This window comes from Macaca nemestrina, chromosome 5 (assembly GCF_043159975.1).
Source record: "Macaca nemestrina isolate mMacNem1 chromosome 5, mMacNem.hap1, whole genome shotgun sequence".
Taxonomy (NCBI): Eukaryota; Metazoa; Chordata; class Mammalia; order Primates; family Cercopithecidae; genus Macaca; species Macaca nemestrina.
In genome coordinates this window covers 38,729,292-38,756,120 of record NC_092129.1, presented here as the reverse complement: position 1 = coordinate 38,756,120, position 26,829 = coordinate 38,729,292, and the positions used below count along the sequence as shown (strand labels likewise).

At 42.1% G+C, this 26,829-nt stretch overlaps 1 protein-coding gene across 3 annotated transcripts in view; it reads left to right on the top strand.

Annotated features, from left to right (window-relative positions):
- Window positions 1-26,829, top strand: part of LOC105465642 (solute carrier family 2 member 12) — a 67,883-nt gene that overhangs the window by 10,101 nt on the left and 30,953 nt on the right. For 2 of the 3 annotated variants that reach the window (XR_977670.2, XM_011714192.3), the window contains exons 2-4: window positions 12,873-14,213; window positions 15,793-15,884; window positions 16,174-16,239. Coding sequence is in view for 2 of the 3 variants with exons in the window: in XM_011714192.3 (XP_011712494.2) it covers window positions 12,873-14,213; window positions 15,793-15,884; window positions 16,174-16,239 (1,499 nt within the window). In the remaining variant the exon portion in view is untranslated. The remainder of the gene's footprint in view (window positions 1-12,872; window positions 14,214-15,792; window positions 15,885-16,173; window positions 16,240-26,829) is intronic. The other variant, XM_011714191.3, reaches the window with a different exon arrangement.

The window sequence follows — 26,829 nt, the reverse complement described above, 5'->3', positions numbered from 1 at the left end:
TCTCTGTCTCACTCTCTCTTTCATCAAAATCCCCCCTTTGTATTTGATAGAGCACTTCAGACTTTTCTCCCTCCCTCTCTCTCTCTCCCATAGGCCATCTGTCCATTATCAACATGATAATGGTGAGCTTAACCCTTAATGTTCAGGTGGTCATTCAGGTATTAATTTTAGTAAATTGCTCTTCCTAAAAGGACCTTCATCCACAGGCTTCACAATATAACTTATATTCTTCCCATTTCATTTCCCTAATTAAATAACTTATAAAGCACTATTGGTGATTCTCAACCATTATTGAGTGCAGGAACTCCTTTTAAAATATAAAAACAACTTCAAATCCTCCCAAAACAGTCTTCGCAGTTTTATATTTATCGATTAGAAAATATAGAGTGACAGAAAGTTGCTGTGTACTCACTAGCACATTGAATTTTTTTAAAAACAACTTTCCATCCCATTTATATACTTTTGAAATTGTGAAGTACAGATAAGTCTTTTACTATTTTTTCAAGATTAAATAATGTTTAGTGGACTGGGGATCCTTTCGGAGATGTCAGTTTTCAAATGTCCATGGCTCACCAAGGCTCACACACATTGAGTATCCCCTTCCTGGAGTGTCAGGGGACTCTAGGAAAGACAGCTGCGGGTTTATTCTCCAGGTTCCCTCCCTCTTTACCATCTGTCATCGAAAATCTCCACACAAATACAGACAGAAGTGCAAAATCACCACACCATTGAAAGCCCGAATATTTGTCAATGAATTAGGATTTAACAGTAAATAAAATGGGGAGCCTAATGTATAAGATTGGGGCGTAAAATGTTGGATTCCCATAGACTGCCACTGTGCCTCCTCATTTGACAGTGATGGAACTTTCACCAGGCAAGGAAGGGAAAGAGCTCCTCAGACCCTCAGAGCTGCTTTCTCTGAGGGTCAGAATTTCTTGCCTTAATACCTGATTGATTCTTCAATCCCATCCCCCCATCCTGTCATTATCACTTCCCTGTCTCTCTCTCTCTCTCTTATTTATTTATTATTATTATTTTTTGTTTGAGACAGCTTGCTTTGTTGCCCCAGCTGAAGGACAGAGGTACAATCATGGCCACAACCTTGAACTTCTGGCCACAAGCAATCCTCCCACCTTGCCTCCCAAAGCACTGGGATTACAGGTGTGAGCCACTGTGCCTGGTCATTTCTCTTTCTGTATCTCTTCAGGGACTCCCATTTCCATGATTTCGACAACTCTGGGCTGGATAGGCAAGACAGTGACTCATGGCATTTTGAAATATGAAACTAGTGTTAAGAAGGGATAAAGTCTGTCAGAGCCACTGGAACAATGCACTCCAGAAGTTTGTTTTGCACCCACTGTTTTTGACAAGTAAAGAACTGCAGGCTGCTTTAAATAATCCAGAAATGATCTCCCTCATTCATAATCGGGGGATCAAAAAGTGGAAGCAAAATAAATAAACAAATAAATAAATAAAAAGTTCCTTTCTCGGTTCAATGGAACCACACCAGAAAAATAACAGACAGACATCAGAAAGTTGGCTAGCAGCTGTACACATCGATTGCACCTCCAGTGCCAGAGACCTAAGAGGAGTTTCTAACTGAAACCAGGTGGCTAGAATAAGGTGTGTCACACACTGAATATACAACAGCCTTTCCAACTCCCCTCTGATTTTCTACTTTTCCTACATGGAAACTAACTAACTAAAAGATCAGATACACACTTGTCAGTCTCTCTCACAGCCAAGTTTGACCAGTCGTCCACTGGTTCTGGTCAATGAGATATTAATAAGTCTTCCAGTAAGTCTTGAAAGTTTTCTTCCTGATTAAAGGAGAGAGGCACAGGAGGATAAACCCTTGTCCCAGGCCTCCTTCTATTGTCTCCTGCCCATGGATGTGGTTGTGAGGGAACATAATTCCCAGAGCTGCGGCAGCCACCTTACACATATGGTGGCAAACCAGGGGACAACAGACAACCCTTTGAGGAAACGGGAACAGAAGGATGAGTACAGTGTGAGTCCTTGGAGATACCAAACCCAACCTGGTCTTTTAGTTAATTAAACAATAAATGCCACTATGATGTAAGCTTCTGTTTTTCAGGGCTTGGGGTTCTTGCAGTCTGTGTTAGCCTGTTCTTACATTGCTATAAAGAAATACCTGAGGCCCGACGTGGTGGCTCACACCTGTAAGCCCAGCACTTTGGGAGGCTGAGGTGGGAGGATCACTTGAGCTCTGGAGTTCGAGACCAGCCTGGGCAACATGACGAAACCCCATCTCTATCAAAAATACAAAAAATTGGCCAGGTGTGATGGTGTGCTCCTGTAGTCCCAGCTACTTGGGAGGCTGAGGTGGGAGGATCACTTGAGCCTATGAGGTATGGAGGTGGCAGTGAGCTGAGATTGTGCCACCGCACTCCAGCCTGGGTGAGAGAGTGAGATCCTGTCTCAAAAACAAAAACAAAACAACAACAACAAAAAAACCTGAGACTGGGTAATTTATTTTTTAAAAAGAGGCTTTACTGGCTTACCGCTCTGCAGGTTATTCAGGAAGCATAGCGGTATCTGCTTCTGGGGAGGCCTTGAGAAGCCTCCAATCATGGCAGAAGGCAAACGGGGAGCAGGTACATCACACGGTGAAAACAGGAGTGAGAGAGAGAGTGTGGGGTGGGGGGAGAGAAGCCACACACTTTTAAACCACCAGATCTTACCTGAATTCAGAGTCAGAGCTCACTTATCACCAAGCAGATGGCCCAAGCCATTCATAAGGACCCCCATGACCCAAACACTTCCCACCAGGCCCCACCTCCAACATCCAGGATTAGAATTCGACATGAGATTTAGTGGGTATATACATTAAAACAATATCACAGTCTTGGAATGGGACATCAATTGCGATAAAAAAAAACAAACAAACTATGTCACCGTCAAAAATATCATAATTGATTTGGGGGCCAGGTGAAAAGAATGCAGCAAATCTAGTTATTGCCAAGTATGTTTCAAATACAGAGGAAAAGGGTGCATTCTAATATTTCTATTTATAGGAAACATAAATAAATTATGGAAAGCATCTGATTTCTGTTCTCAATATAATTTTTTAAAATAGACTCTGTGGCAAAAGATGTAAACCACGTCTGATGATAAGAATAAACTGAGGTGAAGATAGAGCTTGCTGAGAACTGAGATGCAAATAGATCCATGATGTGTAGAGTGGAAGGGAATGAAACTGCAACAGCAGAATCATCATCTGAAATCTGTGATGTGGAGGATGAATATGAGATGCTCTTCCGGATGCAGATAAAAAGGATGAGAAGACAAAGATGAAAGAGGAAATGAATATATTAAACTAACATATAAATAATTATGCCTAAACAAATAGAACAAAAATACTTGAGGAAATCTTTTCTGAATGGATAAAGAACTCAACAAGTAGCAGAAACATTTAGAAGAAAATGCACCAGACTTATCCTGGTGAAAGTTTTGAATTGAAGAAGGGAAGAAAGGAGGCTGGGTGCAGTAGCTCACGCCTGTAATCCCAGCACTTTGTGAGGCCAACGTGGGTGGATCTCCTGAGGTCAGGAGTTCAAGACCAGCCTGGTCAACATGGAGAAACCCTGTCTCTACTGAAAGTATGAAAATTAGCCAGGTGTGGTGATAGGTGCCTGTAATCCCAGCTACTCAAAAGGCTGAGGCAGGAGAATCGCTTGAACCCAGGGGCAGAGGTTGCAGTGAGCTGGGATCACGCCACTGTACTCCAGCCTGGGTGAAAGAGCAAGAATCTGTCAAGGAAAAGAAAAGAAAAGAAAAGAAGAGAGGATAAAAGGAAGAGCAGAAAGAAGCCAGGCGCGGTGGCTCACGTCTATAATCACAGCACTTTGGGAGGCCGTGGCGGGTGGATCACTTGAGGCCAGGTGTTCAAGATCATCCTTGCCAACATGGAGAAGCCCCGTCTCTATGAAAAATACAAAAATAGGGGGCATGGTGGCCCACACCTGTAATCCCAGCTATTTGGGTGGCTGAGACAGGAAAATCGCTTGAACCTGGGAGGCAGAGGTTGTAGTGAGCCGAGATCACACCACTACACTCCAGCCTGGGCGCCAGAGAGAGACTCCGTCTCAATAAAAAAAAAAAGGAAAAAGCAGAAAGAAAAAGAATGAGAGTCATACACATACACATAATCAGGCAGAAAAAGTGAACCACAAGTCAAAGCACAGGGGAGTACTAACATGCAAATTTAAACACTGCCTCCTCTTAATACCTCCTCAGCCAATAGGAGTGGAAGAATATGAGTTTCAGGAAAGGATGTCTGTAAAATTGCCACTAAATCAAATCCGTGTTTGGAAAACTAACAAAGAAAGATAGCAACATTTCTATATTTTTTTCCATAGAAAATTCAAATAATAATAGATGTTAAGAGAGGCCAAAATTCCTGTTGGTCCGAGTTTCACTGTGTGCTGAGGAGAGGATCAGGGTGCAGGGGAGGGATGGGAGATAGTAGCTAGATAAGCCTTGTACCCAGTATCTGTCACTACAGGGGTGGCCACGCAGGGCCCAAGGCCAAGGACCAGCATGTTGGACATTTGGTGGGCTGGAAACACCACACCAGCACTCACCCTGGGACGTGCCCTCTGGGAGGTTATAGGAGGTGAGCTTTCTGCTAAGCTCCTGCATCTCCTTCCAGGGGCATCCTGTAACCTCTACTGAGCACTGGCCCCCATGATACAGACATTCCTGCTCCCAACATGCTCCCAGTCTAAGGCAGGATACAAACCTAATGAAATATAATCCAGGGTGCTGTAAGACCTTGGACGTAAAGGCAAGAGAGAGAAGGGAGATTAAAGCTAACCTGGCCAGGTGCAGTGGCTCACGCCTGTAATCCCAACACTTTGGGATGCCGAGGCAGGCAGGCAGATCACGAGGTCAGGCGATTGAGAATATCCTGGCCAACATGGTGAAATCCCATCTCTACTAAAAATACAAAAATTACCCAGGTGTGGTGGCACACGCCTATAGTCCCAGCTACTCTGGAGGCTGAGGCAGGAAAATCGCTTGAACCTGGGAGGCGGAGGTTGCAGTGAGCTGAGATCGTGCCACTGCACTCCGGCCTGGTGACAGAGCCAGACTCCGCCTAAAAAAAAAAAAAAAAAGCTAACCCAAGAGGGTAAGCCTATGGAGGAGGGAATATTTGAGCTGGCCCTTTAAAAATGAATCAGGGGCGGCCCAGGCAGGAGAATCAGTTGAACCTGGGAGGCAGAGGTTGCAGTGAGCAGAGATCACACCTCTGCACTCCAGCCTGGGTAACAGAGTGAGACTCCTCAAACAAACAAACAAAAAAAATTGAATCGGGTTTCCTTGGGCTGTGAAGGAAGGCGAAGGACCCTGTGGTGAGGGGAATAGCATGAGTCTCAGCACAAAGCTGGGAAAGAGCACAGAAGATTCTGGAAACAGCTAGTGGTGCAGATGGGCTGGAGTGGTGGTACCTGGAGAATGTTGTGAAACCTGAAGACCTGGTCCACTGAAACAGAGCTGCTAAACACTCTGTCTGAACAACTGGAGAACAATTCCATGCATAGGGCTGAAGTTTAATAAAATATAAATATAGTTGTGACAATAAAACACTTTATGGTCCTTGAAATGGTGCTATATCAGCTAGCTAAACATAGTGCTAAAACCTTCATAGAAATGCTAACGGATTGCTATTCAATTGCTAAATATTTATGTGAAGATAAAGTTCTAGATGCTAACCATTATATAACACTACAGATTAACCACAGTCTGTTGATACAACTGTGGGGAGTAGAGGTGTAAGGATCAGTATTCTAGAGTGTTGTTTTCATTCATTCATTCACTCGGCAAACATTGAGTGTTCACTTTGTGCCAGAAGGCTGGGGTGAAAGGACAGGTCTCAGCAAGGCAGGGTTCTTGCCTTCAAGGAACTTCCAGTCTAATAGTGAAGACAAGCAGGTCAATCAAAGAGTGCCTTAAAATGAGATGGACTCTGAACACACATTCTGTGCACAGTGGGTGCACATAGGCTGGGGGCAAAGTAACGCTGAGGACTGAGGAGCGGGCTTCAGAGGTGAGATGAGGTGCTAGTAGAGATGACTATTGGAAGATGAGTTGGGATCAAAGGCATTCAGGGAGAAAGAGCAGAGGAAGGGCAAGCCGTAGACGCAAGGCCATTTTTGGACAACTGCAAGTTTTTCTTGAACAAAATATGAAGTGGGGGTGGGGGAGTCTTTTAAATTTGTGAAGTATTCACAGTTGGTCAAGCTACATAATTACCTGGCTGCCTGCCAAAGAAAGAAAAAGAAAACACCTGTGTATGCATGCTTTTCAGCTGGCTGTAGGATTTAGTCAGCAGGCAAGTGTTTATTGCGTGCCCATTATGTCCATATGCAAAAAAAGGCATATGGGGAAGAAAGAGACGAAGAAAGCAGGCAGAAATTCAAATATTGTGAAAAATGGATTGTTTTGTGTTGAGTGCCAGCTACAGTTGTGGTTTCATCTGACTCACTGTGACCAGCAGACAATGCAGCTATTGTGGTGGTGGCTGGCGCTGCAGTCTCGTGGCGCCCTTGGTGCTCTTGCGCTGCAGGTCTCAGCACCTGTTTGCATAAAGCTGTTGATTGAATCACAGCTTTGATAGGAATGGTTTTACTTTATCAGCTTAATAAAGGATTGTCATTGCATCAAAAGGCAAACTGGAGATCTTCCTCCTACTGCTGCTGCTGTACTTCTAGCAAAGCAGTGTGGAGACAGAAAGGTGTGATGCTGTTCCTCGTTCATCAAGGGTCACAGCTAACACTCCTATCACAGCAGACAGAGTGACAAGAGAAAAGCATAACAAATTTAGTTAATCAAAGTTTGATGTGACATGGGAGGCTTTCAAAATGAAGATCTAAAGACTCAGGGAAAAATGTCTGATTTTATGCTTAAGTTTGATGAAGAAAGGATGGGCGTGTAGAAATGTGATTGAATAAAAGGATATGAGTTAATAGTAATAAACTGACAGAGAAACCCAGCAAGGCCTGCCCAGATTATTTTGGGCCTCACTGTGTGGCGTTTCGTCCTCCTGGGCAGAGGGCAGGACTCCCATGAAATAAGGTTTTCAAGGGAAAAGGGAGAGAGTGACCTTTCTAGGTTTTACGATTTGCTTTGGGGCAGAGTGGTTCTGGTTTCTGTGACCCACCTTGGGGAAAGAAATTCTGCTTTCCATGACTTGCTTCAGGGGAAAATGGGCGAGGGTCAGAAAGACCTTGTTTCTGGCTGAAATCCTACAGCCAGCTGAAAAGCATGCACACACAGGGTTTTTTTTTTTTTTTTGGCAGGCATCCAGAGGCCTTTCCTATGTTCCTATGTCTAGTTCAAAGTACTCAGCACACCAATGTGCCATACTTTGGGGTATCTTGTTCTGAGCCCCAACAGTAGGAAGAAGACAGGATAGGCATAACCAAACCACCTGTCGGTACCACTTACAAGTCCCCAGGTAGTTTCCACTTCTGTGATGTCCACAGAAAGCCAAGAATTCCCTATGGCACTCTTTGGGAGACCTGGGATGTAAAGGAAGGGCCCCTGTGAAGCAAAGCCATGAGCAAAATGGCCGGGAATGCTCTACTTCATCATTATTAAGGCCAGACTGGCCTCAGAGCTGGGTATTTTTTGGAAAAGCATTAATTATGAATCCTCATCTTCCTCTGTCCTTCAGCACTGGCAACTTCTCAGTCCATGCGGCTGCCCAAACTCTCACCTCTGTGTGTAGACAAACACAAATGCCACCTTCCTGCCAGTGCTTCAACCTACATTCTGATCTCTTGCTTCCTGTTCACTGCCAGATTTCTTAGAAAAAGGTGTCTCTACTTTCCAGCATCCATAGGATAGCATCTTGTTCTTCTTGTCATCGCTAATCAACACACAGGAAAAACCCACTCCTTATGCCTCTCTTCATTGTTATTCCATGGTAAAATAGCACCAGGAAAACTTCCTATGGTGGAAGTCTTGAGGTATCAAAGCCACAATCTCAGAAGCACTAAGGACTAGCCTTATACGGTGAATTAGAATTCAAAATCCCGGATGGGCAGGCTGAGGATCAAACAGCAGTCCTAAGTATCAGTAGGAGGGGAACGGGGAAAGCTAGTTTGGGGCAGTATCCCTTAAAGCATACAATAGGGAAGATATTAAAATTCAGACGACTGAGACCATAGCTAAATTCTGTAGCGTATAACTCCATGTTGGTAAGCCCTCCACGTGGGACTAGGGTTCTAGAATGATCTTGTGCAAAGTTTTAACCTCTTAAAGGCAAATTGCCCAGAGATAGGAAGGTAGAATAGAAAGATGGATAGCAAGCAACAGATATATGTCATCATATAGAAAATTGAAAAAGGTTTTTATGATTCATATAAAAATAATTCTTTAATGTCGCTGCAGAATTATACTCCATGGGTTTCAAGGGGAACGTTGACAAACTGGGATGGCTTCCAGACCCTTTGCACATATTCCCATTTGTCAGTGTGCTATGAGTCCTGGCCCGAGAAATCAGGCAAATGATCTAAGTCCAGAAAGCAGCAGCAGGGATTGGTTGCCTCTTCTGTCAGGAGCTCTTTTCTCCAGACAGAGAAGCCAGCACTTAGCAAACCACTTCAGACCCTCTAAGGTAGGATAATGGAGCACAAAAGGAAGGGACTCTTGCATCTCAAGGCATCTTTCTCATTGTAGGGACACAGTATTTTCCATCTAATGAAAGAGGAAAACAAGAAAGGAAAAGGAGAAGTGCAGGGTGGCAAGGACAATCTTCTGCTATTAAAGCAGTTACAGCATTGATTTCCCTGTGTCCTTAACTCCACAGCCCCAGGTGCCCTCTGTCACACTACACGCCCTTCCCAGGTCCCTCACTCAGTCTGGCCTCCAAAGTGGTCCATTCTCCAAATTCACTTATTTCTCCAATCAGAATGTCAGAGACCAATCATCAATTGCCAAAACACACACACTAATCAACACAGCAAACATAGATAAAATGAACAGTGACAAGTGGAGATAAGAATAATACAATATTCTTATCCAAATGTGGAGATTTGACCTAATTCTCCTTGTGGTAGAGGCATTCGTTGTTGAGGATTTTAAGATCACATGGGAAAAAGAATATGGAAACCGTGGACATGAATGAACCTATAAGAGAGTACTTTAAAGTCATTTTGCATGCCAAAAAAGTCACATAAAATTAGTAAATAATAGGTAATAAAGGTATCACCAGAATGTTAAGTTTTTTGGCCCCATTATACTTGGAACACAATGAAAAGTCATAACTGTGACCCACAAGGCCTTACTTGAAGTGCCCCGTCTGTACTTGTCCAAATTCACTTTAAGCCCTTTCTGTCCTACCTCTCCAGGCTCATGATGTGCCCCACATGTTATATGCTGGCCATCTGACAGTTCCTACAACATAATGAGAACTTTCCTGTCCTAAGGGCTTGGAAATTGCTTTCTCCTGGGCCTTAAATACTCTTCCCTCTGCTACTTTTTTGTTTTGTTTTGTTTCTATTTTGACAAGTTGCAAACATATAACAAACATCTGTGTTTCTACCACCAAAAATTTATATATATATATATATCAGTGAAACAGAACAAATGTGGTATCCGAGCCATAATCTCAGAAGCACTAAGGACCAGCCTTATACAGTGAATTAGAATTCAAAACCCCAAATGGGCAGGCTGAGGATCAAACACTAGTCCTAAGTATCATAGTAAGGGAAGTGGAAAAGCTAGTTTGCGGCAGTATCCCTTAAAGCATATAATAGGGAAAATATTAAAATTCAGACAACTGAGACCATAGCTAAATTATGTAGCATATAACTCCATGTTGGTATATATGCTATATATATAGCAGTGAAACAGACCAAATATGTATATGTGTGTGTATATATATATGTGTGTGTGTGTGTGTGTGTGTGTGTGTGTGTATTTCTCCCTGTACCCAGGTAAATGCCTGCCATGTAACAGTGCCAAATATTTTGTTTTCTGATTAGCTAAATTGCTGATTTAACTTCAATTTACTAGATTTTGTTCAAAATGCTCATAAATTTGCTTTATTTCTTGTGGATTATCGCACCTTTATTTGCTCCTCCATCTAAATATTCAGTGCTTTTATTCCCCTTATTTTTGGGGCTGCCAAATTCCTATTTCCTATCAGGATCCTACAGATGGAAAATACCTTGAGTATTTGTGATAGAGTTTTAGATCACCTCACCTTTATTTGACCTGCTTATTTCACTAGAGCTGAATACCATTTTTTTTTTTATTATACTTTAAGTTCTAGGGTACATGTGCACAACGTGCATGTTTGTTACATATGTATACATGTGCCTTGTTGGCGTGCTGCACCCACCAACTTGTCATCTACATTAGGGATATCTCCCAATACTACCCCTCCCTCCTCCCCGCTCCCCACAATAGGCCCCGGTGTGTGATGTTCCCCCTCCTGCGTCCAAGTGATCTCATTGTTCAATTCCCACCTATGAGTGAGAACATGCAGTGTTTGGTTTACTGTTCTCCCCCAACGCCAAAAAGGCAGCCTTAGCTCAGCCTATGAAAACTGTGTGCCGAAGCACATTTCTAACATTTGAGTTACACCTCAGTTCTGATTCTCCTCCATCTCTTTTGCTGGCGCTACTTTTCTAAATATTGGCGTTGCCTAGGTCCCAGTCTTGATCCTGCTTCTCCTTTTCTCCTATTCTATCTTCCTAAGTGATCTCACCCATTCCTGTGGCTTTAAATACCAAATGTGTGCCGCTGGTTTCCAAATACATATGTCCAGGCTTGACCTATCTTTAAGCTCCAAATCTGTATACCCAATCCCCTACTTAACATTTTTATCTGAATGTCTTACAGGTAAAATAAATAAACCATTTTACTAAGTCCAAAATGAAATTTTTTTATTTTTGCCCCTCCTCTTATCACCACTCACAACCAGGTCTATTCCTAATCTTCCCTGTGTCGGTACGTTGCGCTACACAGTATATAGCACAATGCCCTCTACATCTTTCAATGGGTGTTGGCCCCATATAGTACTGTATTGAGTATATAGAATATTGTAAATCACCCACCCAACTGCTCAAGCCACAGAGCCATCCTGGGTTCTGACCCACTTCTTACCCTCCATCTCCAATTCTTGAACAAGTGTAATGGTTTTGTTTTTTGTTTTTTGTTTTTTTCGTGAGATGGAGTCTTGCTCTGTTGCCCAGGCTAAGTGCAGTGGCACGATCTCAGCTCACTGCAGCCTCGGCCTCCTGGGATCAAGTGATTCTCCTGCCTCAGCCTCCCAAGTAGCTGGGACTACAGGCATGCACCATCATGCCCAGCTAATTTTTGTACTTTTAGTAGAGATGGGGTTTTGCCATGTTGGCTGGTCTTGTCTCGAACACCTGACCTCAGGTGATCCACCCACCTCAGCCTCCCAAAGAGCTGGGATTATAGGCGTGAGCCACCACACCCGGCCTTGAACAAGTGTAGTGTTTTTTAGCTCCAAAATAAGTCTTGGAATCTGCCTACTTATCTCCAGTTCCACTCTTAACACCCGAGTCTAAGCTACCATTATCTCTTGTCCAAACCAAGGCAACAAACTCCTCCCTGCTGCCAGTCTTGCCAGTCTTGCCTTTTGAAGAACTAATCTCTACATTGCAGGGAAGGTGGTCTTTATAAATAAGAAACCGATAGCATCAATGCCCTCTACACCTCTCAATGGGTGTTGGCCCCATTATACTTGAAACACAATGAAAAGTCATCACTAGGACTGACAAGGCCCTACTTAAAGTACCGCCTCTGTACTTATCCAAATTCATTTTAAGCCCTTTCCGTCCTATCTCTCCAGGCTCGCGATGTGGCCCACATGTCATATGCTGGCCATCTGACAGTTCCTACAACATAATGAGAACTTTCCTGTCCTAAGGCCTTGGAAATTGCTTTCTCCTGGGCCTGAAATACTCTTCCCTCTGCTACTTTTTTGTTGTTTTCTTTCTATTTTGAGAAGTTGCAAACATATAACAAACATCTGTGTTCCTACCACCAAAAATCAATAGTTACTAACTTTTTGACATTTTTCCTTGGATTTGAACATTAACAAAAAAACAATATAAAGGTAAAGTCTCCTTGTTCTGCCTGTGTTCCATCCCCCTTTCTCCTTACTCAGAATGAGTAAGGGATATTGTTGGTTCCTTACACTACATACATTTCTACCTTCCTTCTGTTTAGCAAAACCTTGATTTTGTTAAGGCATTCACACACTGCCCACTCCCACCTCCACCCTCTGCCCCAACACCCTCATGTGTTCAGCAGAGCCATTTGCAGCACGATTGTGGCCCAGGGGATAAGAGGGCAAGTTTCCTGGAGGCTGTGTTTCATTTTGACCCAGGCTATCCAGCAGGGAGCCTGTAGCACTTTTAGAGGCTCCTATTCTCTCTCTCCTGCCCTCAAAGATTTGCCTTTAGAGAACGGGGATGGGACCAGAAGAGTCAGGCTCTTTGAATTTCTGATCCACTGCCAAGGCATGAACAAAATGATATTCTTGTTTGTTCGGTCTTCACCGTGTGTCAACTTCTTATCTCAACATCGCTGTCTGATCTAAACCAAAAACATCAACATCATAAATAGAAGGCAACTGGACTTCCTACATGTCTCCATGCCTCTCCTCCCAAAAAAGAAAGAAAAATGATTTCTTCTTCTATATCAAATCATTTTTTGGTTAGTGTATTATTTTATCACAATTGTGTGCGTGTTTAAACTCAGTGCTGTGAAAGACTTCTACAAGGTTAAATCTCCTCCCCAACACAAAATGTTTAAAATCTCAACTGAGAACTGACCTCCCTGTCTCTTCTCTCTGCTTGTAGGTTGCGGCATGTTTACCTTCCTGTCATCTGTCACTGCCGCTGTCAGTGGCCTCCTGGTGGGTTATGAACTTGGGATCATCTCTGGGGCTCTTCTTCAGATCAAAACCTTATTAACCCTGAGCTGCCATGAGCAGGAAATGGTTGTGAGCTCCCTCCTCATTGGAGCCCTCCTCGCCTCACTCACCGGAGGGGTCCTGATAGACAGGTATGGAAGAAGGACCGCAATCATCTTGTCATCCTGCCTGCTTGGACTCGGAAGCTTAGTCTTGATCCTCAGTTTATCCTACACAGTTCTTATAGTGGGACGCATTGCCATAGGGGTCTCCATCTCCCTCTCCTCCATTGCCACTTGTGTTTACATCGCAGAGATTGCTCCTCAACACAGAAGAGGCCTTCTTGTGTCACTGAATGAGCTGATGATTGTCATCGGCATTCTTTCTGCTTATATTTCAAATTACGCATTTGCCAATGTTTTCCATGGCTGGAAGTACATGTTTGGTCTTGTGATTCCCTTGGGAATTTTGCAAGCAATTGCAATGTATTTTCTTCCTCCAAGCCCTCGGTTTCTGGTGATGAAAGGACAAGAGGGAGCTGCTAGCAAGGTTCTTGGAAGGTTAAGAGCACTCTCAGATACAACTGAGGAACTCACTGTGATCAAATCATCCTTGAAAGATGAATATCAGTATAGTTTTTGGGATCTGTTTCGTTCAAAAGACAACATGCGGACCCGAATAATGATAGGACTAACACTGGTATTTTTTGTACAAATCACTGGCCAGCCAAACATATTGTTCTATGCATCAACTGTTTTGAAGTCAGTTGGATTTCAAAGCAATGAGGCAGCAAGCCTCGCCTCCACTGGGGTTGGAGTCGTCAAAGTCATTAGCACCATCCCCGCCACTCTTCTTGTAGACCATGTCGGCAGCAAAACATTCCTCTGCATTGGCTCCTCTGTGATGGCAGCTTCGTTGGTGACCATGGGCATCGTAAATCTCAACATCCACATGAACTTCACCAATATCTGCAGAAGCCACAATACTATCAACCAGTCCTTGGATGAGTCTGTGATTTATGGACCAGGAAACCTGTCAGCCAGCAACAATACTCTCAGAGACCACTTTAAAGGAATTGCTTCCCATAGCAGAAGCTCACTCATGCCCCTGAGAAATGATGTGGATAAGAGAGGGGAGACGACCTCAGCATCCTTGCTAAATGCTGTATTAAGCCACACTGAATACCAGATAGTCACAGACCCTGGGGACGTCCCAGCTTTTTTGAAATGGCTGTCCTTAGCCAGCTTGCTTGTTTATGTTGCTGCTTTTTCAATTGGTCTAGGACCAAGTAAGTACTTTATTCTTTATTTCTTCCCTCTCTCCCCCGTGAATATTAATGTATTGCTTTTGACCAGTCAGAGCATCCTACTGCTATAGCACCTCATGCATATAAGTGCTAGAAGGAAGACAAGGATAACATTGGTCATCTGATGTTCCTTCTAATGCAGATGGTATGCTTGGCTTATATCTGCTTCTGAAAAGTACAGGGCTAGTATTCAACTGAAAGATAAGTTTCCCATTATCTGTCACATGAGGATACTTTAATTCCCATTAATTGAGGATGAACCAGACCTGGAAACATATTTATTGCCCAAGGGAATTACATTGCTTTATGAAAGCAAAATTTGCTTTCGTAAAATGGTGTAACGTTTTCCTCCATATCATCTCTGAGTTTCTTCCTATGTAGAAGAAAAAAATCAAGTGTTTAGATTTTCTTAAAGACACAATAGTGGGTGCATTCCAGTGATAGTAAAGAAGGAGGACATTATGAGTTGAGAAGGAGAATGCATTATTATTATTATTATTATTATTATTGAGTACATCTTATTCAGTAGAGTAGCCTCCCGTGGCACTTTACTCTTGTCCATTAAACAGAAGCATGAAAGTCTAGTTGCTATCATTCAACATAATACAAACAATTTACAAGGACATAGCTATGAGGTTGTTTTATTTTATATAACTAGTCTGCTCTAATGACAAAGTATAATCACCTCTCTTGGGCAAACTTTTTACAGATGGATTTACTAGAATAGGCTGTTTGTTGCAGTTATCTTGTCTATTCACCTTACATCTAAAGCCTGAATGTCTCTGTAGGGAGGCTGTGAAGGGTCTTTTGTATACCTCACTAGAAAAAAAAGGAGGACTTAAAAGCTTAAAGGTAGCCTCTATCACCCTACCTCCTACCCCATTCCTCTCTCTCTTTCTCTTTATTCCTCTCCTTCCTTTCTCTTTCTTTCTAAGTCCCTCCCTCTCTATCACAAAGTTGGTTTTGAAACTTGTTGACAAGGATCAAGGAGGCAAACAAATTGACTCAAATAATGGGAAGCATTGGAGGCTTAGGCCAATAAGAAGACATAGGCTGTGCTGAAGAAGGAATTTCGTGGGGAGATGTAGGGCTCTGGTTCCAGGTACTGGACAGGGTTTCTGGAAAGAAAGCCATGTAAGGGGCTTGCTCTAGTCATCCACTGCTAACTCATTAACTATTCATTCAAGCAATATGTATTGAGTGACAAATTTTTTTTCTTCATAACCAAGAACTATGCTAAATATTGGGGAAAGGGTAATGAACAAGACAGACACTATCCCTATCTTCAGGGAGATTGTAGGTGAATGGACTGAGTTATACTCTCTGTATCTGCCTCTTTCTGGTCATCAACCAGCAGGTTTGGCCTGCTTAATCTCAATTAATAACTAGACTTGCACATGGCTGATATGGCCTCTCCTGCTCTAACTCTACCTCCTCATTTTTCAGCTTCTAATCCCACTTTTAAGTGCACTCAGTCTCTAGATATTGATTTGTTCAAATTCCAAAGAGAGAGAGAAGGGTTGGGTGAGATCTGATTGACGCTACTCTTTGCTGTGCCAAGTCAGAGATGGAAGTTCAGGCCTAAAGAGCTGTGGCAAGATTGGATCATGGTCCAAGACATGGAAGACCAAGACATGGCCCTTCCTCTGCACTGTGAGTAGACATATTTCCCCCATAAGACTGCTTGGGCAGATAGAGTAAACATTACAATACCACCAGCCTCTGATGCCTCAGACTTGCTTCTGAACCTTAAATCTGCTTTTTAAGAGCTAACAATGATAATTACCATTAATGAACAGTTTCCTGGAAACAGATTTCTACCATTATTTTGGGATTCAATTATCTTGAGTGTGTACCTATGAGATACTTATATGGCTACTATGAGACTTTAAGCTAATGAAATTTGAGCTAACATCTTATCTATTTACATTTTTATTTTAAGAAACTCTTCAAAGCAGAAGGACAAGATATAGGTGCAGTCTTGTACCAGGGAGCAACTCAGATTTGGGTATGAAACTTCTCTATGTTAACAAGTACAATAAGCTTTGCTCATTTGATAAACTTCAGGTGGTAGTTATTGTTCCATTGGTTTCTTCTGCAAGCATCTCTTGTTCTTCTTGTATATTCATCATAAAACTAAAAATATTTCCTTTTTACATCAATTTTCTTGGTCCAATTTTTTGAAATGTCAAGATTAGCTAAGAGTCTAAGAAAAAGCCACAGAAAAAGAAAGGGATACCCTCTTCTTTCTAATTCAGAAAACCTCTCGGGTTGAAAGAGTATATGTCATGGCACATATCATAATATGAGAGACATTCATCTTAGGCCTCCTGAACCAACCTACTCATGGTTAGAGTCCTTTCAATCTCATGCTACCCATCTCTCTTTAGTTTTGGGGTAATTTTGAAAAATGCAGCAACTCTTCCAGTCTCTAACACATCATTTGATACCTTATTGTATTAGAGCAAGAGTTCTCCTTTTCAGAAAACCAAATTTTATTTTTAAAAAAATTACTGGAGGCAGGGCATGGTGGCTCATGCCTGTAATCCCAACACTTTGGGAGGCTGAGGCTGGTGGATTACTTGAAGTCAGGAGTTCAAGACCAGCCTGGCCAACACGGTGAAACCCCGTCTCTACTAAAAATACCAAAAATAGCTAGCATTGTGGCGCACAATTGTAATCCCCGCTACCCAGGAGGTTGAGGCAGGAGAATCTCTTGAATCCGGGAGGCAGAGGTTGCAGTGAGCATTGCATTCCAGCCTAGGTGACAGAGTGAGACCCTGTCTCCAAAAAAAGAAAACAAAACAAAACAAAAAATTTCTGGCAACTGTCTTTCAATAACATTCTATGCTAATTCTTTTAAAATACAGTTTAAGCTTTAGATTCCACTAATATTTATCGACATCTAGTATGTCAAATACTGTGCTAGGCAGTTTTTACATACTTTGGAGTACTTCATTTTACCTTCAAAACAAGCCTGAGAAGAAAGGATATTCACTGCATTTCACAAATGAAGATACTGAGTCTCAGAGAAATTAAGTGACTTGCTGAAATAAATGAAAATATGTTTTATCTTCTGAAATTCAACATTAATCTGAAGTCTAAGACAGATATAGGCAGTCCTGTGTTGGTCTTAAGAGTAAATGTTAGTTTTAGTTCAGTCTTCTTCTTGAAAGTCCACTAGAAGGAAGAATGAATAAAAATAGTGTATCATTGTCCATCCATCAGGATACTAATGGATCATTGTGCATTTCTGCAAAATGGAGAAATAGGCTCTCCTTTTCTGAAGCTCTGCTAAGTAAGTGAACATGTACTTTTTATAAGGCTGAGTTATAGGATGAAAGAGAAGAAGGGTAATAACAAGAAGAGCAATTTTGCTGTGCATTTACTTGCATAACTGAATGTATTAAGAAAATGTTGGCCAGGCACAGTGGCTCACACCTGTAATCCCAGCACTTTGGGAGGCTGAGGCCGGCGGATCACGAGGTCAGAAGATCGAGACCATCCTGGCTAACACGATGAAACCCCGTCTCTACTAAAAATACAAAAAATTAGCTGGGCATGGTGGCGGGCGCCTGTAGTCCCAGCTACTCGGGGGGCTGAGGCAGGAGAATGGTGTGAACCCGGGAGGTGGAGCTTGCAGTGAGCTGAGATCACGCCATTGCACTCCAGCCTGGGCAACAGAGCGAGACTCTTGTCTCAAAATAATAATAATAATAATAATGATAAAATAAAATAAAATAAAATAAAATAAGAAAATGTTGAATGTAGAATTCAAGCTCAGCAGATGTAACAAGGACCAAAATAACAATGGCTTAAACAAGTTAGAAGTTTCTTTCTCTCTTACTTAATAGCTGGAGTTGGGTAGTTCTGGGGGTTGTGGAGGTGCCCAAGGTCAGACACCTGAAGTCTATAGTTTTTCTGTACATTATTTAATCCTGGTTTCTAGTCTGTCATGATGGCCATTTATATAAGATGCATTTAAAAATCTCATGCATATTAAGATGCATTTAAAAATCTCATCATCATTTACTAAGAGCTAATGGTCCCTTGGGAATAAGTGAAAATGCACAAGTGCAGTCAACTAAAGAGAGATGGGGTATAGTAGGGCCTGGGTAATCTGTAGACAGCCTGAGCAACTGCAGCAGGGAATTAGAACCACTGCGAGTGATAACGATAAGAAATTTCCTATAGGGATTCAGCATCACACAATTGTAGGAGAAGCTGAGAACACAAAGGTCTAGAAGGGGACAATTGGGGAAGAGGGAAAAATTTATTAATCAAGGCACAGAGGGAAGCTGGTGAAGAAGCATGTGGAAGTCTGCGGTCTTGGCATCTGGTGGTGGCCTTCTGAAGCTTCTGCTTGACAGCAGGGCAGGCGGGAGGAAAAGCTGGACTCAAAGTAGAGAGAAGCAGAGAGGACTCACTGAATCCGGTAGACAAACTGGAATCCATGCGAGGAAACTGCAGCACGCGCATCTTTCACCACATCACTCCAGTGAGGCCGGCGACCTGCAGAAAAACTGCTGCCTTCTCCCAGAGCCCGGTCTAGTGCTTGGAGAAGTTATAGGAGGAGATCTGGCCAAACTCAAAGGGCCCGCACTCCACCCAGGGGAACCAGTGATCGGCAGCGGGGTGTACGAGCTGCGGTGGTGGCTAGGGCCCGGCACCAACGCCTCCAGCACAGCACTGTGGGGTCACTTTGGCCTTCCAAATCATGCAAATTTCTCTTCTTTCCAACCCTCGTCCAGAGCTACCCAGGGAAGAGAATTCTGGGAAATGTCCTTCTAGCTTAGCTAAGCAACACAGCACAAAATCACCACAGTAACAGACTCTGGCCTAAGAGAGAATACATGTGACTACGGGGGAAAAAAATTTCAAAAAGTCAAGGGCCCTAAATTCAGTCCATTGCTGTGATAGACTTTAAAAATCAAAATGTTAGTTATTCAAATATACGACTAGCTTCCATTCCATCTAAAACAAGAGGTGAGGTCATTTTATTAAGGTCTCCTGGCCTTCTGTTTCTTTAGCTATAAAACTGAAAAACACATTTGCTAATGCATTGTAAAGGCTTTCATGCTTGTTTTCTCAGGAACGTTAATTATCTCCCTTGAGCTGATGACTCTCGCTTATCTCCGGTTCCATCGTCTCACATGACTTCTGGTTCCTTTTTTCCCAATGAGTACTAAACTTCTCCCCCTGGAAGCTTCACTGTCAGCCAAACACAACACCCCCAAAGCTGAATTCCTTTTCCTTTTATACCAGGATTCTTTACCACTTCCATTCCCTTTCCAGAGGGCAGTCACTCTTCCTGCCACTCGGCGTGATGTTCTGGAGCTTTTCCTCAGTTTAGTCAATCATCACAATGGCTCTTGCTTTTATGGTTTCCTTCCTATTTCTGCCATCCTATGCTACCTCTTATCATCTCATTGTCAGGTTACTGGGATACCCTTCCAGAAGTCTTTGTCTACTCCAGGCCCTTCTCACACCCATCCATCCTCCAGACCACTGTCAGCCTAAAATGAGTGACCAACTCTCCAAAGCAAAGAGTTTAATAGGGAGTAGCAGGGGTGTTGCAAACCTGTGATATGCATGCTGTGATGGTTCATAGACGTATCTGGGGGTTGGGGCAAAGGAGGAGCTTTTAAAGACAAAAAGAATTCCACATAGACTGTAACCAAAAGTTACAAAGGCCAAAGGTAACAGGGGTTTGTTATAGGAGTTGGCATTAGCCAACTTATTGGTTGGTTGAGACAGACTTGCTAGGCAAGTGTCTTTGTGAAAACAGATTATTTGGAATACTGCAGTCTTGAGGGATTTCCTTGCAATAAGTCCTGTTACAGGAAAACCGTGTAGTACCTGCAGAAATCTCTCATGATAAGAGCTCCTTCTTTCTTGCCCTCCTGACTCCATTTTGTTTGTGTTTTGACATAAGTGACTCCATTTTGGTACTGGCAACTTTCACATCAGTATTCCTTAAATACTATTTTCCTCATGTCATCAATGTTTACAAATCTTCAAAGATTTCCTCCTTTCTTCCATGACATACAGGTCAAATGCCTTTCAAGATGAAAAGGAGATTAGAAATGATCTGGCGCAACATTTTTCTTTTCTTTTCTTTTCTTCTTCTTCTTTTTTTTTTTTTTTTGGAGATGGAGTTTTGCTCTTGTCGCCTAGGCTGGAGTGCAATAGTGTGATCTCGGCTCACTGTAACCTCCGCCTCCCGGGTTCAAGAGATTCTCCTGCCTCAGCCTCCCAAGTAGCTGGTATTACAGGTACCTGCCACCATGCCTGGCTAATTTTTGTATTTTTAGTAGAGTCGGGGTTTCACGGTGTTGGCCAGGCTGGTCTGGAACTCCTGACCTCAAGTGATCTATCCACCTCAGCCTCCCAAAGTGCTAGGATTACAGGCATGAGCTATTTAATTGAAAAAAAAATAAAAGAAAGTCTGGGAGATTGAGGACACACAGATTTGGGACTAGAACCTTAGGTACCTGAAAGCTAATCCATGTTCTTTCTGCTTCTATATCACCTATGTTTCAGGCAAAACCTCTGGTTTTTCAAGACCCTCCATTATCTCACCCAGCTCTACTAGGGCGTCTGCACTACCATAGGGCCACGATTTACTTGTAGTCTAAGTTTTGTGCTCCAGGGTCACCAGAGACTCCACGTAACAGAAAAGTGAATGACGCCTCCTGGAATTGTGCAATGAGGCAATACTTTGTCAGTGTGGGTTTATTCCCCACTGCTCCACACCCAAGTCAATACACACAAAGCACTTGTTGCGGCCTCTTCATTCCCCCTCTCCTCTATCCAGATCCTTCCTCTTTTTGAAGTTTAATGGAAGCTTTATCTCCTCTTTGAATCCACTCCATTTTTTAGAGGTCTAATATGAACTACTACTAGTGTGTTTCTAGAGTAATTCAGTTCTGGGCTACAAAGGGTGTAAATTTAAAATCAGAAAACCTCTGTTCTAATCCCAGCTCTTCTACTTACTGGTGGTGGGACCTTTATGTGATTTTTCTTCTCTGAGCTATTTCTAATCTATGAAATGGGCATAGTAATATCTGTCCTATCTCCTAGAGTACAGGTGCACATCAGATGATCTAATGTATACGAGAGTGCTTTAGACGCTATAAAATATGAGAGTATGATATAATGTAGGTTACAACGTGAGAACACATCTTAGTTCTTAGCAATAGTGTATTACTTCTGTATGTTTATTTTGGTTTATTAACCAGAATGTAGTTACGGACTGTAAGCATTTTGAAGGAAGAAACATCTCACATATTTTCTTTCTGTCCCTGTAAGTGAGCACTGCATGAGTCTGTTTAAAAATCATGCTGGTTTATTTACCTTTGTGTTTTTAAGAGAGAATGAGGAAAAGGACTTAAAAATACGATGCAGACATAGGAAAGATCTCAAACTGGGCTTCTTTACTTGTGTAAAGATCTGGCTAGTGGGCAGGCTAGGAACTAAGTAAGCTAGAAATACTAGGATGCCAAAAAAACTTCTGTTCCTGCCAGACACCATCACGAGGCTTTTTGCAGAACAATCCATCACTTGGACATGATTTAAAAAAAATCTCTTTCTGATTTTGGCTGTAAGAAAAGATGCAGGAGATTTAGTAGTGTTAAGAAACAATTGGTGGGATATATTTAGGCATTTCTTTGTTAAGGCATAAATAGTTATTCGAGAATTTTGGACATAATATCTAACAGTTGTTGTGGATGCTTTTTGGATCCTCTGCTTTTTGCTACAACATGGAGAAGAGGAGCTTCAGAGAACTACTTAGACCAAAAGCAATGCCAGCAAGATGGAGAATCTCAAGGTTGAAGGAAGTTTGGATCTAGGAAAAGGAAATACTTCTTACATCTCATGGACTGTCCAATTTACAATTGCAGGTGCAAGGACTGGCCTGGGTAATCACATGTGAGGCTTGGAGTCATGCTGTCAGAGGCAGGAATCCAAATCACACCTTCTAAAGAGAACAGTCATTTCACATTCTTATCCTGAGGCTATGAATTCCCCTCGTGTTTTTAAAAGAGACCCAAATAATTCTCCATTTTTTTTCTTGCCAAGAGTCAATCCTTTATGTCCATATTCACATTTTAGTTTCTTTTTCTTTTCTAAAGAAAATATACAATAGTAATTTCATTTCAACCCCCAGTTGTATTCTAGGGCATTGGTATAAACTATATAAACTAGTTGGAGCTTAAAGAAGATTTTTATTAGGAACAAGCTTTTCATACCAGATCATGAATGCATTACCAAACTTATTAACCTGATGTGATTAGTGCTCAGGTATTTAGAGAGTTTATTGCTTGTAATACAAACAAATCCTTTGTGTAAATAGAGGTATGAAGGGAAAAGTACTTGCTGTTCTAAAGTAACATTGAAAGCAAGATTAAACCATCCTTATTAGACCTTCTTAAATATGGACTGGCTCGGAACAACATTCCTTAATTGTGTTAGATCACAGCATGATTTTCTTCTGCCAGGAAAGTGTGTCTATTCTTAGGTTAAAGCGGATGTCCTACATCATTTTACTTTCTGGTCCCCTGTTCCCCTAACTGTAAAATAATGGGGTTGCCCCAGAATTTAGAATTCAGGAGGGAGTACTCATGTAATCCTATGTACTTTTTTTTTTTTTTTTTTTTTTTGAGATGGAATCACTCTGTTGTCCAGGCTGGAGTCTGGTGGCTCGATCTCGGCTCACTGCAACCTCCGCCTCCCGAGTTCAAGTGATTCTCTTGCCTTAGCCTCCCGAGTAGCTGGGATTACAGTTGTGCACCACCACCATGCTTGGTTAATTTTTGTAGTTTTAGTAGAGATGGGGTTTTACCATATCGGCCAGGCCGGTCTTGAACACCTGACCTCAAGTGATCCACTTGCTTTGGCCTCCCAAAGAGCTGGGATTATATAGCCATTGCACCCAACATCTCATGTAATTTTAGAATGCATTTAAAATATTATTCTAAGAAGAGGTCCATAAGCTTCACCAGCCTACCGAAGAGGTTCATGGTTCCAGAGAGGCTAAGAGCCCCTCCCTTCCATTTTTCTGTAGCTAACATTAAAACTCTTAAATCAAATAAAAGCAGGATATATACTTATTAAGCACTCTGTTGTCCATATCTTATCTTTCACTTCAAATGTGTTCAAAATCTTACCTCAACTCTCCACTGTTTCTGGGGTGCTCTTCATAATCACTTTAGTTCCCTTTAATAACAGAATTTTTCTGACATGGTTCTTTCACAACATAGAATCACAGATTCTTGACATTGTGAAGACACAGAACAATGCGAAGATTTTTGTATTCATGCTTCACAAGTAAAGTCAAGATGAGCCAAAACCCAAGGCATAATGTTATTATTTCATGAGTTCATGTGAGGTGATACTTGTGTAGAAACCCAGCCCTCCTGAAAATAGCCACTGTAACTCAGAAAAATATGTGTGACTTTTTAAAATGATAATTATTAGGGCTTTTTATCCAAAAATTCATATGCCCATAAATTAATTAATTGACCTCTTCTTTCATCTCATGATGAATAATTTTTCACGGTGAGCAGATGAAAGGCATTTTTCCCAAGGCCACATATGAAGTTAGATAATAAAGCTGTGACTGTCATCCTTCAGCTACTTTTGTATTCACATATTCAAGTGACAGATGACACCAAATAATCTCCCCTTATCTCTTCTACCAACTCTGAGGACTCAAATGGGCAGAAATTCCAGCAAGAAAACATCTTAGAGTGAGCAAGAAGAAAAGATAGAGAGAGAAGTGGTAGGGATTCATTGATTCACTCACACATCCAGCACATGTGTCTTGCCCACCCACGAGATGGCAGGCACAGTACCAGGTGCTGGAGATCCTCATCTTATCTTCACGAGCTAGTGATGGGGACAGGCAAAAAGAAAAAAAAATGAACACACCTGTGATACAGTTTCAGGAGACAGAAGTGTTAAAATTTAGGTGGAGGTAAGAGTGACAAAGAAAAATACAAGAGGGTAAGTGAAAGGGCATGCTTGGAGGAGGGTTATTTCCAATATGATAGTGGCAGAAGGTGTTTCTGACCAAGGTTTGATGAAGAAAGCAGTGTGACAATCTCGGAGGAGGGGGTCTTGAAGCAGGGCTAATGGCAGGTCAGATGGCTTTGAGGATATGAGCTTGAAGGGTGAGGAGAGCTGCAAGAAAGCCATCGTGTTTGAATTTGGACCAGACTTTGCCATTGGACTACCTGGCCTTGAATCTGGCACCACCGTGTAGGACTTAGGGCAAGTCTGTTGCTCTCTCTAGCTTTCAGTTTTCTTATCTGGAAAACAGGGCAGTTGTATTCACTTGATGGCCTAATTGTGGAGTTAAATGAAGGAATCTGTATAATGTGCCCCTAGTTCAGTGCATGGTGTGTGGCATGGACTTCATACACTTAGTCATTAGTGTTATTAAATGTCTGGCTGTGGTCTAGACATGAGGTGAACAGTTCTGATAATGCCAGCACTGACTTCAACAGGCATTTTGCTTAAGTCACTCTGGGACACACAGGAAGTGCTTCAAGCCCTTTATTGATTTACGATGTTGTGGTCTTTTTTCCCTCCCTCTACACATAAATCCAGCTGAGTCAGGACCACAGAGACCAGATTGTGGCTTTGAGAAGTCTAGTTCAATCCTAGGTCACCTGCAGTCCAGAGGACTTCCTAGGAAACCAGACAGGTTTTACAGAAAATCACGAAGCTTTGGTAAAAGAAGAGGAAAGGTGAGATACAGACTGAGAAACAGACAAATGTCCATTCTTCTGTTTTTTTTTTTTTTTTTTTTGGAGACAGAGTCTCGCTCTGTCGCCCAGGCTGGAGTGCAGTGGCGTGATCTCGGCTCACTGCAAGCTCTGCCTTCCAGGTTCACACCATTCTTCTGCCTCAGCCTCCCGAGTAGCAGGGACTACAGGCGCCCACCACCATGCCCAGCTCATTTTTTGTATTTTTAGTAGAGACGGGGTTTCATCATATTAGCCAGGATGGTCTTGATCTCCTGACTTCATGATCTGCCTGCCTCGGCCTCCCAAAGTGCTGGGATTACAGGCGTGAGCCACTGTGCCCAGCCTACATGTCCACTCTTCTAAGTTGGTGCAACGAATTTAGACTGTATGTCCTGTGCAAACATCAACTCTGCCCTGTTCACATTGGCTTCTCCAGGCCTAACATGGCACCTGGCCCACAATTGGGGATCAATAAATATGTGTTGGATGAATAAAAAAATTCTTTCTAGAACTCTTTCAGCTTCCATAATTAAGGCGGAGCTGCCTAGTCTGGGGCTGGATATCCTGATCTCCTCTGGTATGACTCTGACCTAATATCCAGGGAATGAGAGGTGAATATGGCTTGTGTGGAACCTCACACACATTTGGCCAAAAATTATTTCTGAGTAAAGCTACTAAATTGAGGATGCAAGGCCATCTCCAATATTTGGTGACTGAAGAAGTTTCATGTTTTAGATTCACTAAAATGAAGACCATTTTAAAAAATGTACAGTGTTAGACAAAATTTATTTTAAGTTTTTCCATGTTTTTCTCCAAATATGAGACCCAGCTTCCTCTGACAAAAAGATTGAGAATAGCCCATCCAAGGTAGGATAATTATTCCTACCTTGGTTTCATGTAATTGAATGTTTTTAAACTTGACTCTTTACCAAAAAGATTGGAGGAAATTCCTTCATGGTTCTCCTAAGAGAAATATGTGACAATCTAAAGCTGGAATCTGGGAGGGAAGTGTTTTTGCTTACCTAATTAAACATTAGAGTTTATAGAAATATTTCAATGGATTATCTCAGCCTTAAGAATCACATTAAATCTCTCAGATGTGAATGGGCAATCTAAAGTTGATAACAGTACTCAAAGATCTTTGTAGAAAAATCATACCATCGCCACAAGTAATTAAGCTGTCAATAAGTGTAAGGGGCTGAGATTTTACCCCACTTGCAAGCTAACAAGTTAGCCTGTCACAGTTTAATGATGTTGACGAGAAACACAAGAGTCCTTGGTCAGAGACAAAGGGTAGTTTATTATCCATAGCAAAGCAATAGCCAGAATATCAACACTTGCCCAGGTTCTCCAAGCTGCAATACAGGTTAACATGAAGGGGGTCAGATGACACCTGCATATATTTTCTTTTTTGAGAGAACACCCCAGCCTAGCAAACCCATATTTTTTATAATAGAGACTAAGTCATCCTGATGTCTTCCCCAGAGGGAGACATTTTATTTATTTATTTATTTATTTTTATTCTTTGTTATGTTTTCTAGGAGATGTTATCTTTAGCGGACAGTCAACAAACTTGCCGTTTGTTCCAGAGGGTGACACTATCTCTATCTCCAAGACTATTTATTATGCAGCCTACAACAAGGCTATTATACAAACAGCCTTGGAAAGACAGCTTAGAGCTGTCAGTGCCTTTTCCCACAAGACATGAAGAAATGTGAGAGACCCATGGAGAACTGGCTCCCAACCCAAACATCCTAAAACTCAGATGTCTTTCTTTCTATTCGAAACAACAAACTAGAATTTTGAAAAACTCAAAGACCATAGAGCCTAACTTTTTGTTCTGT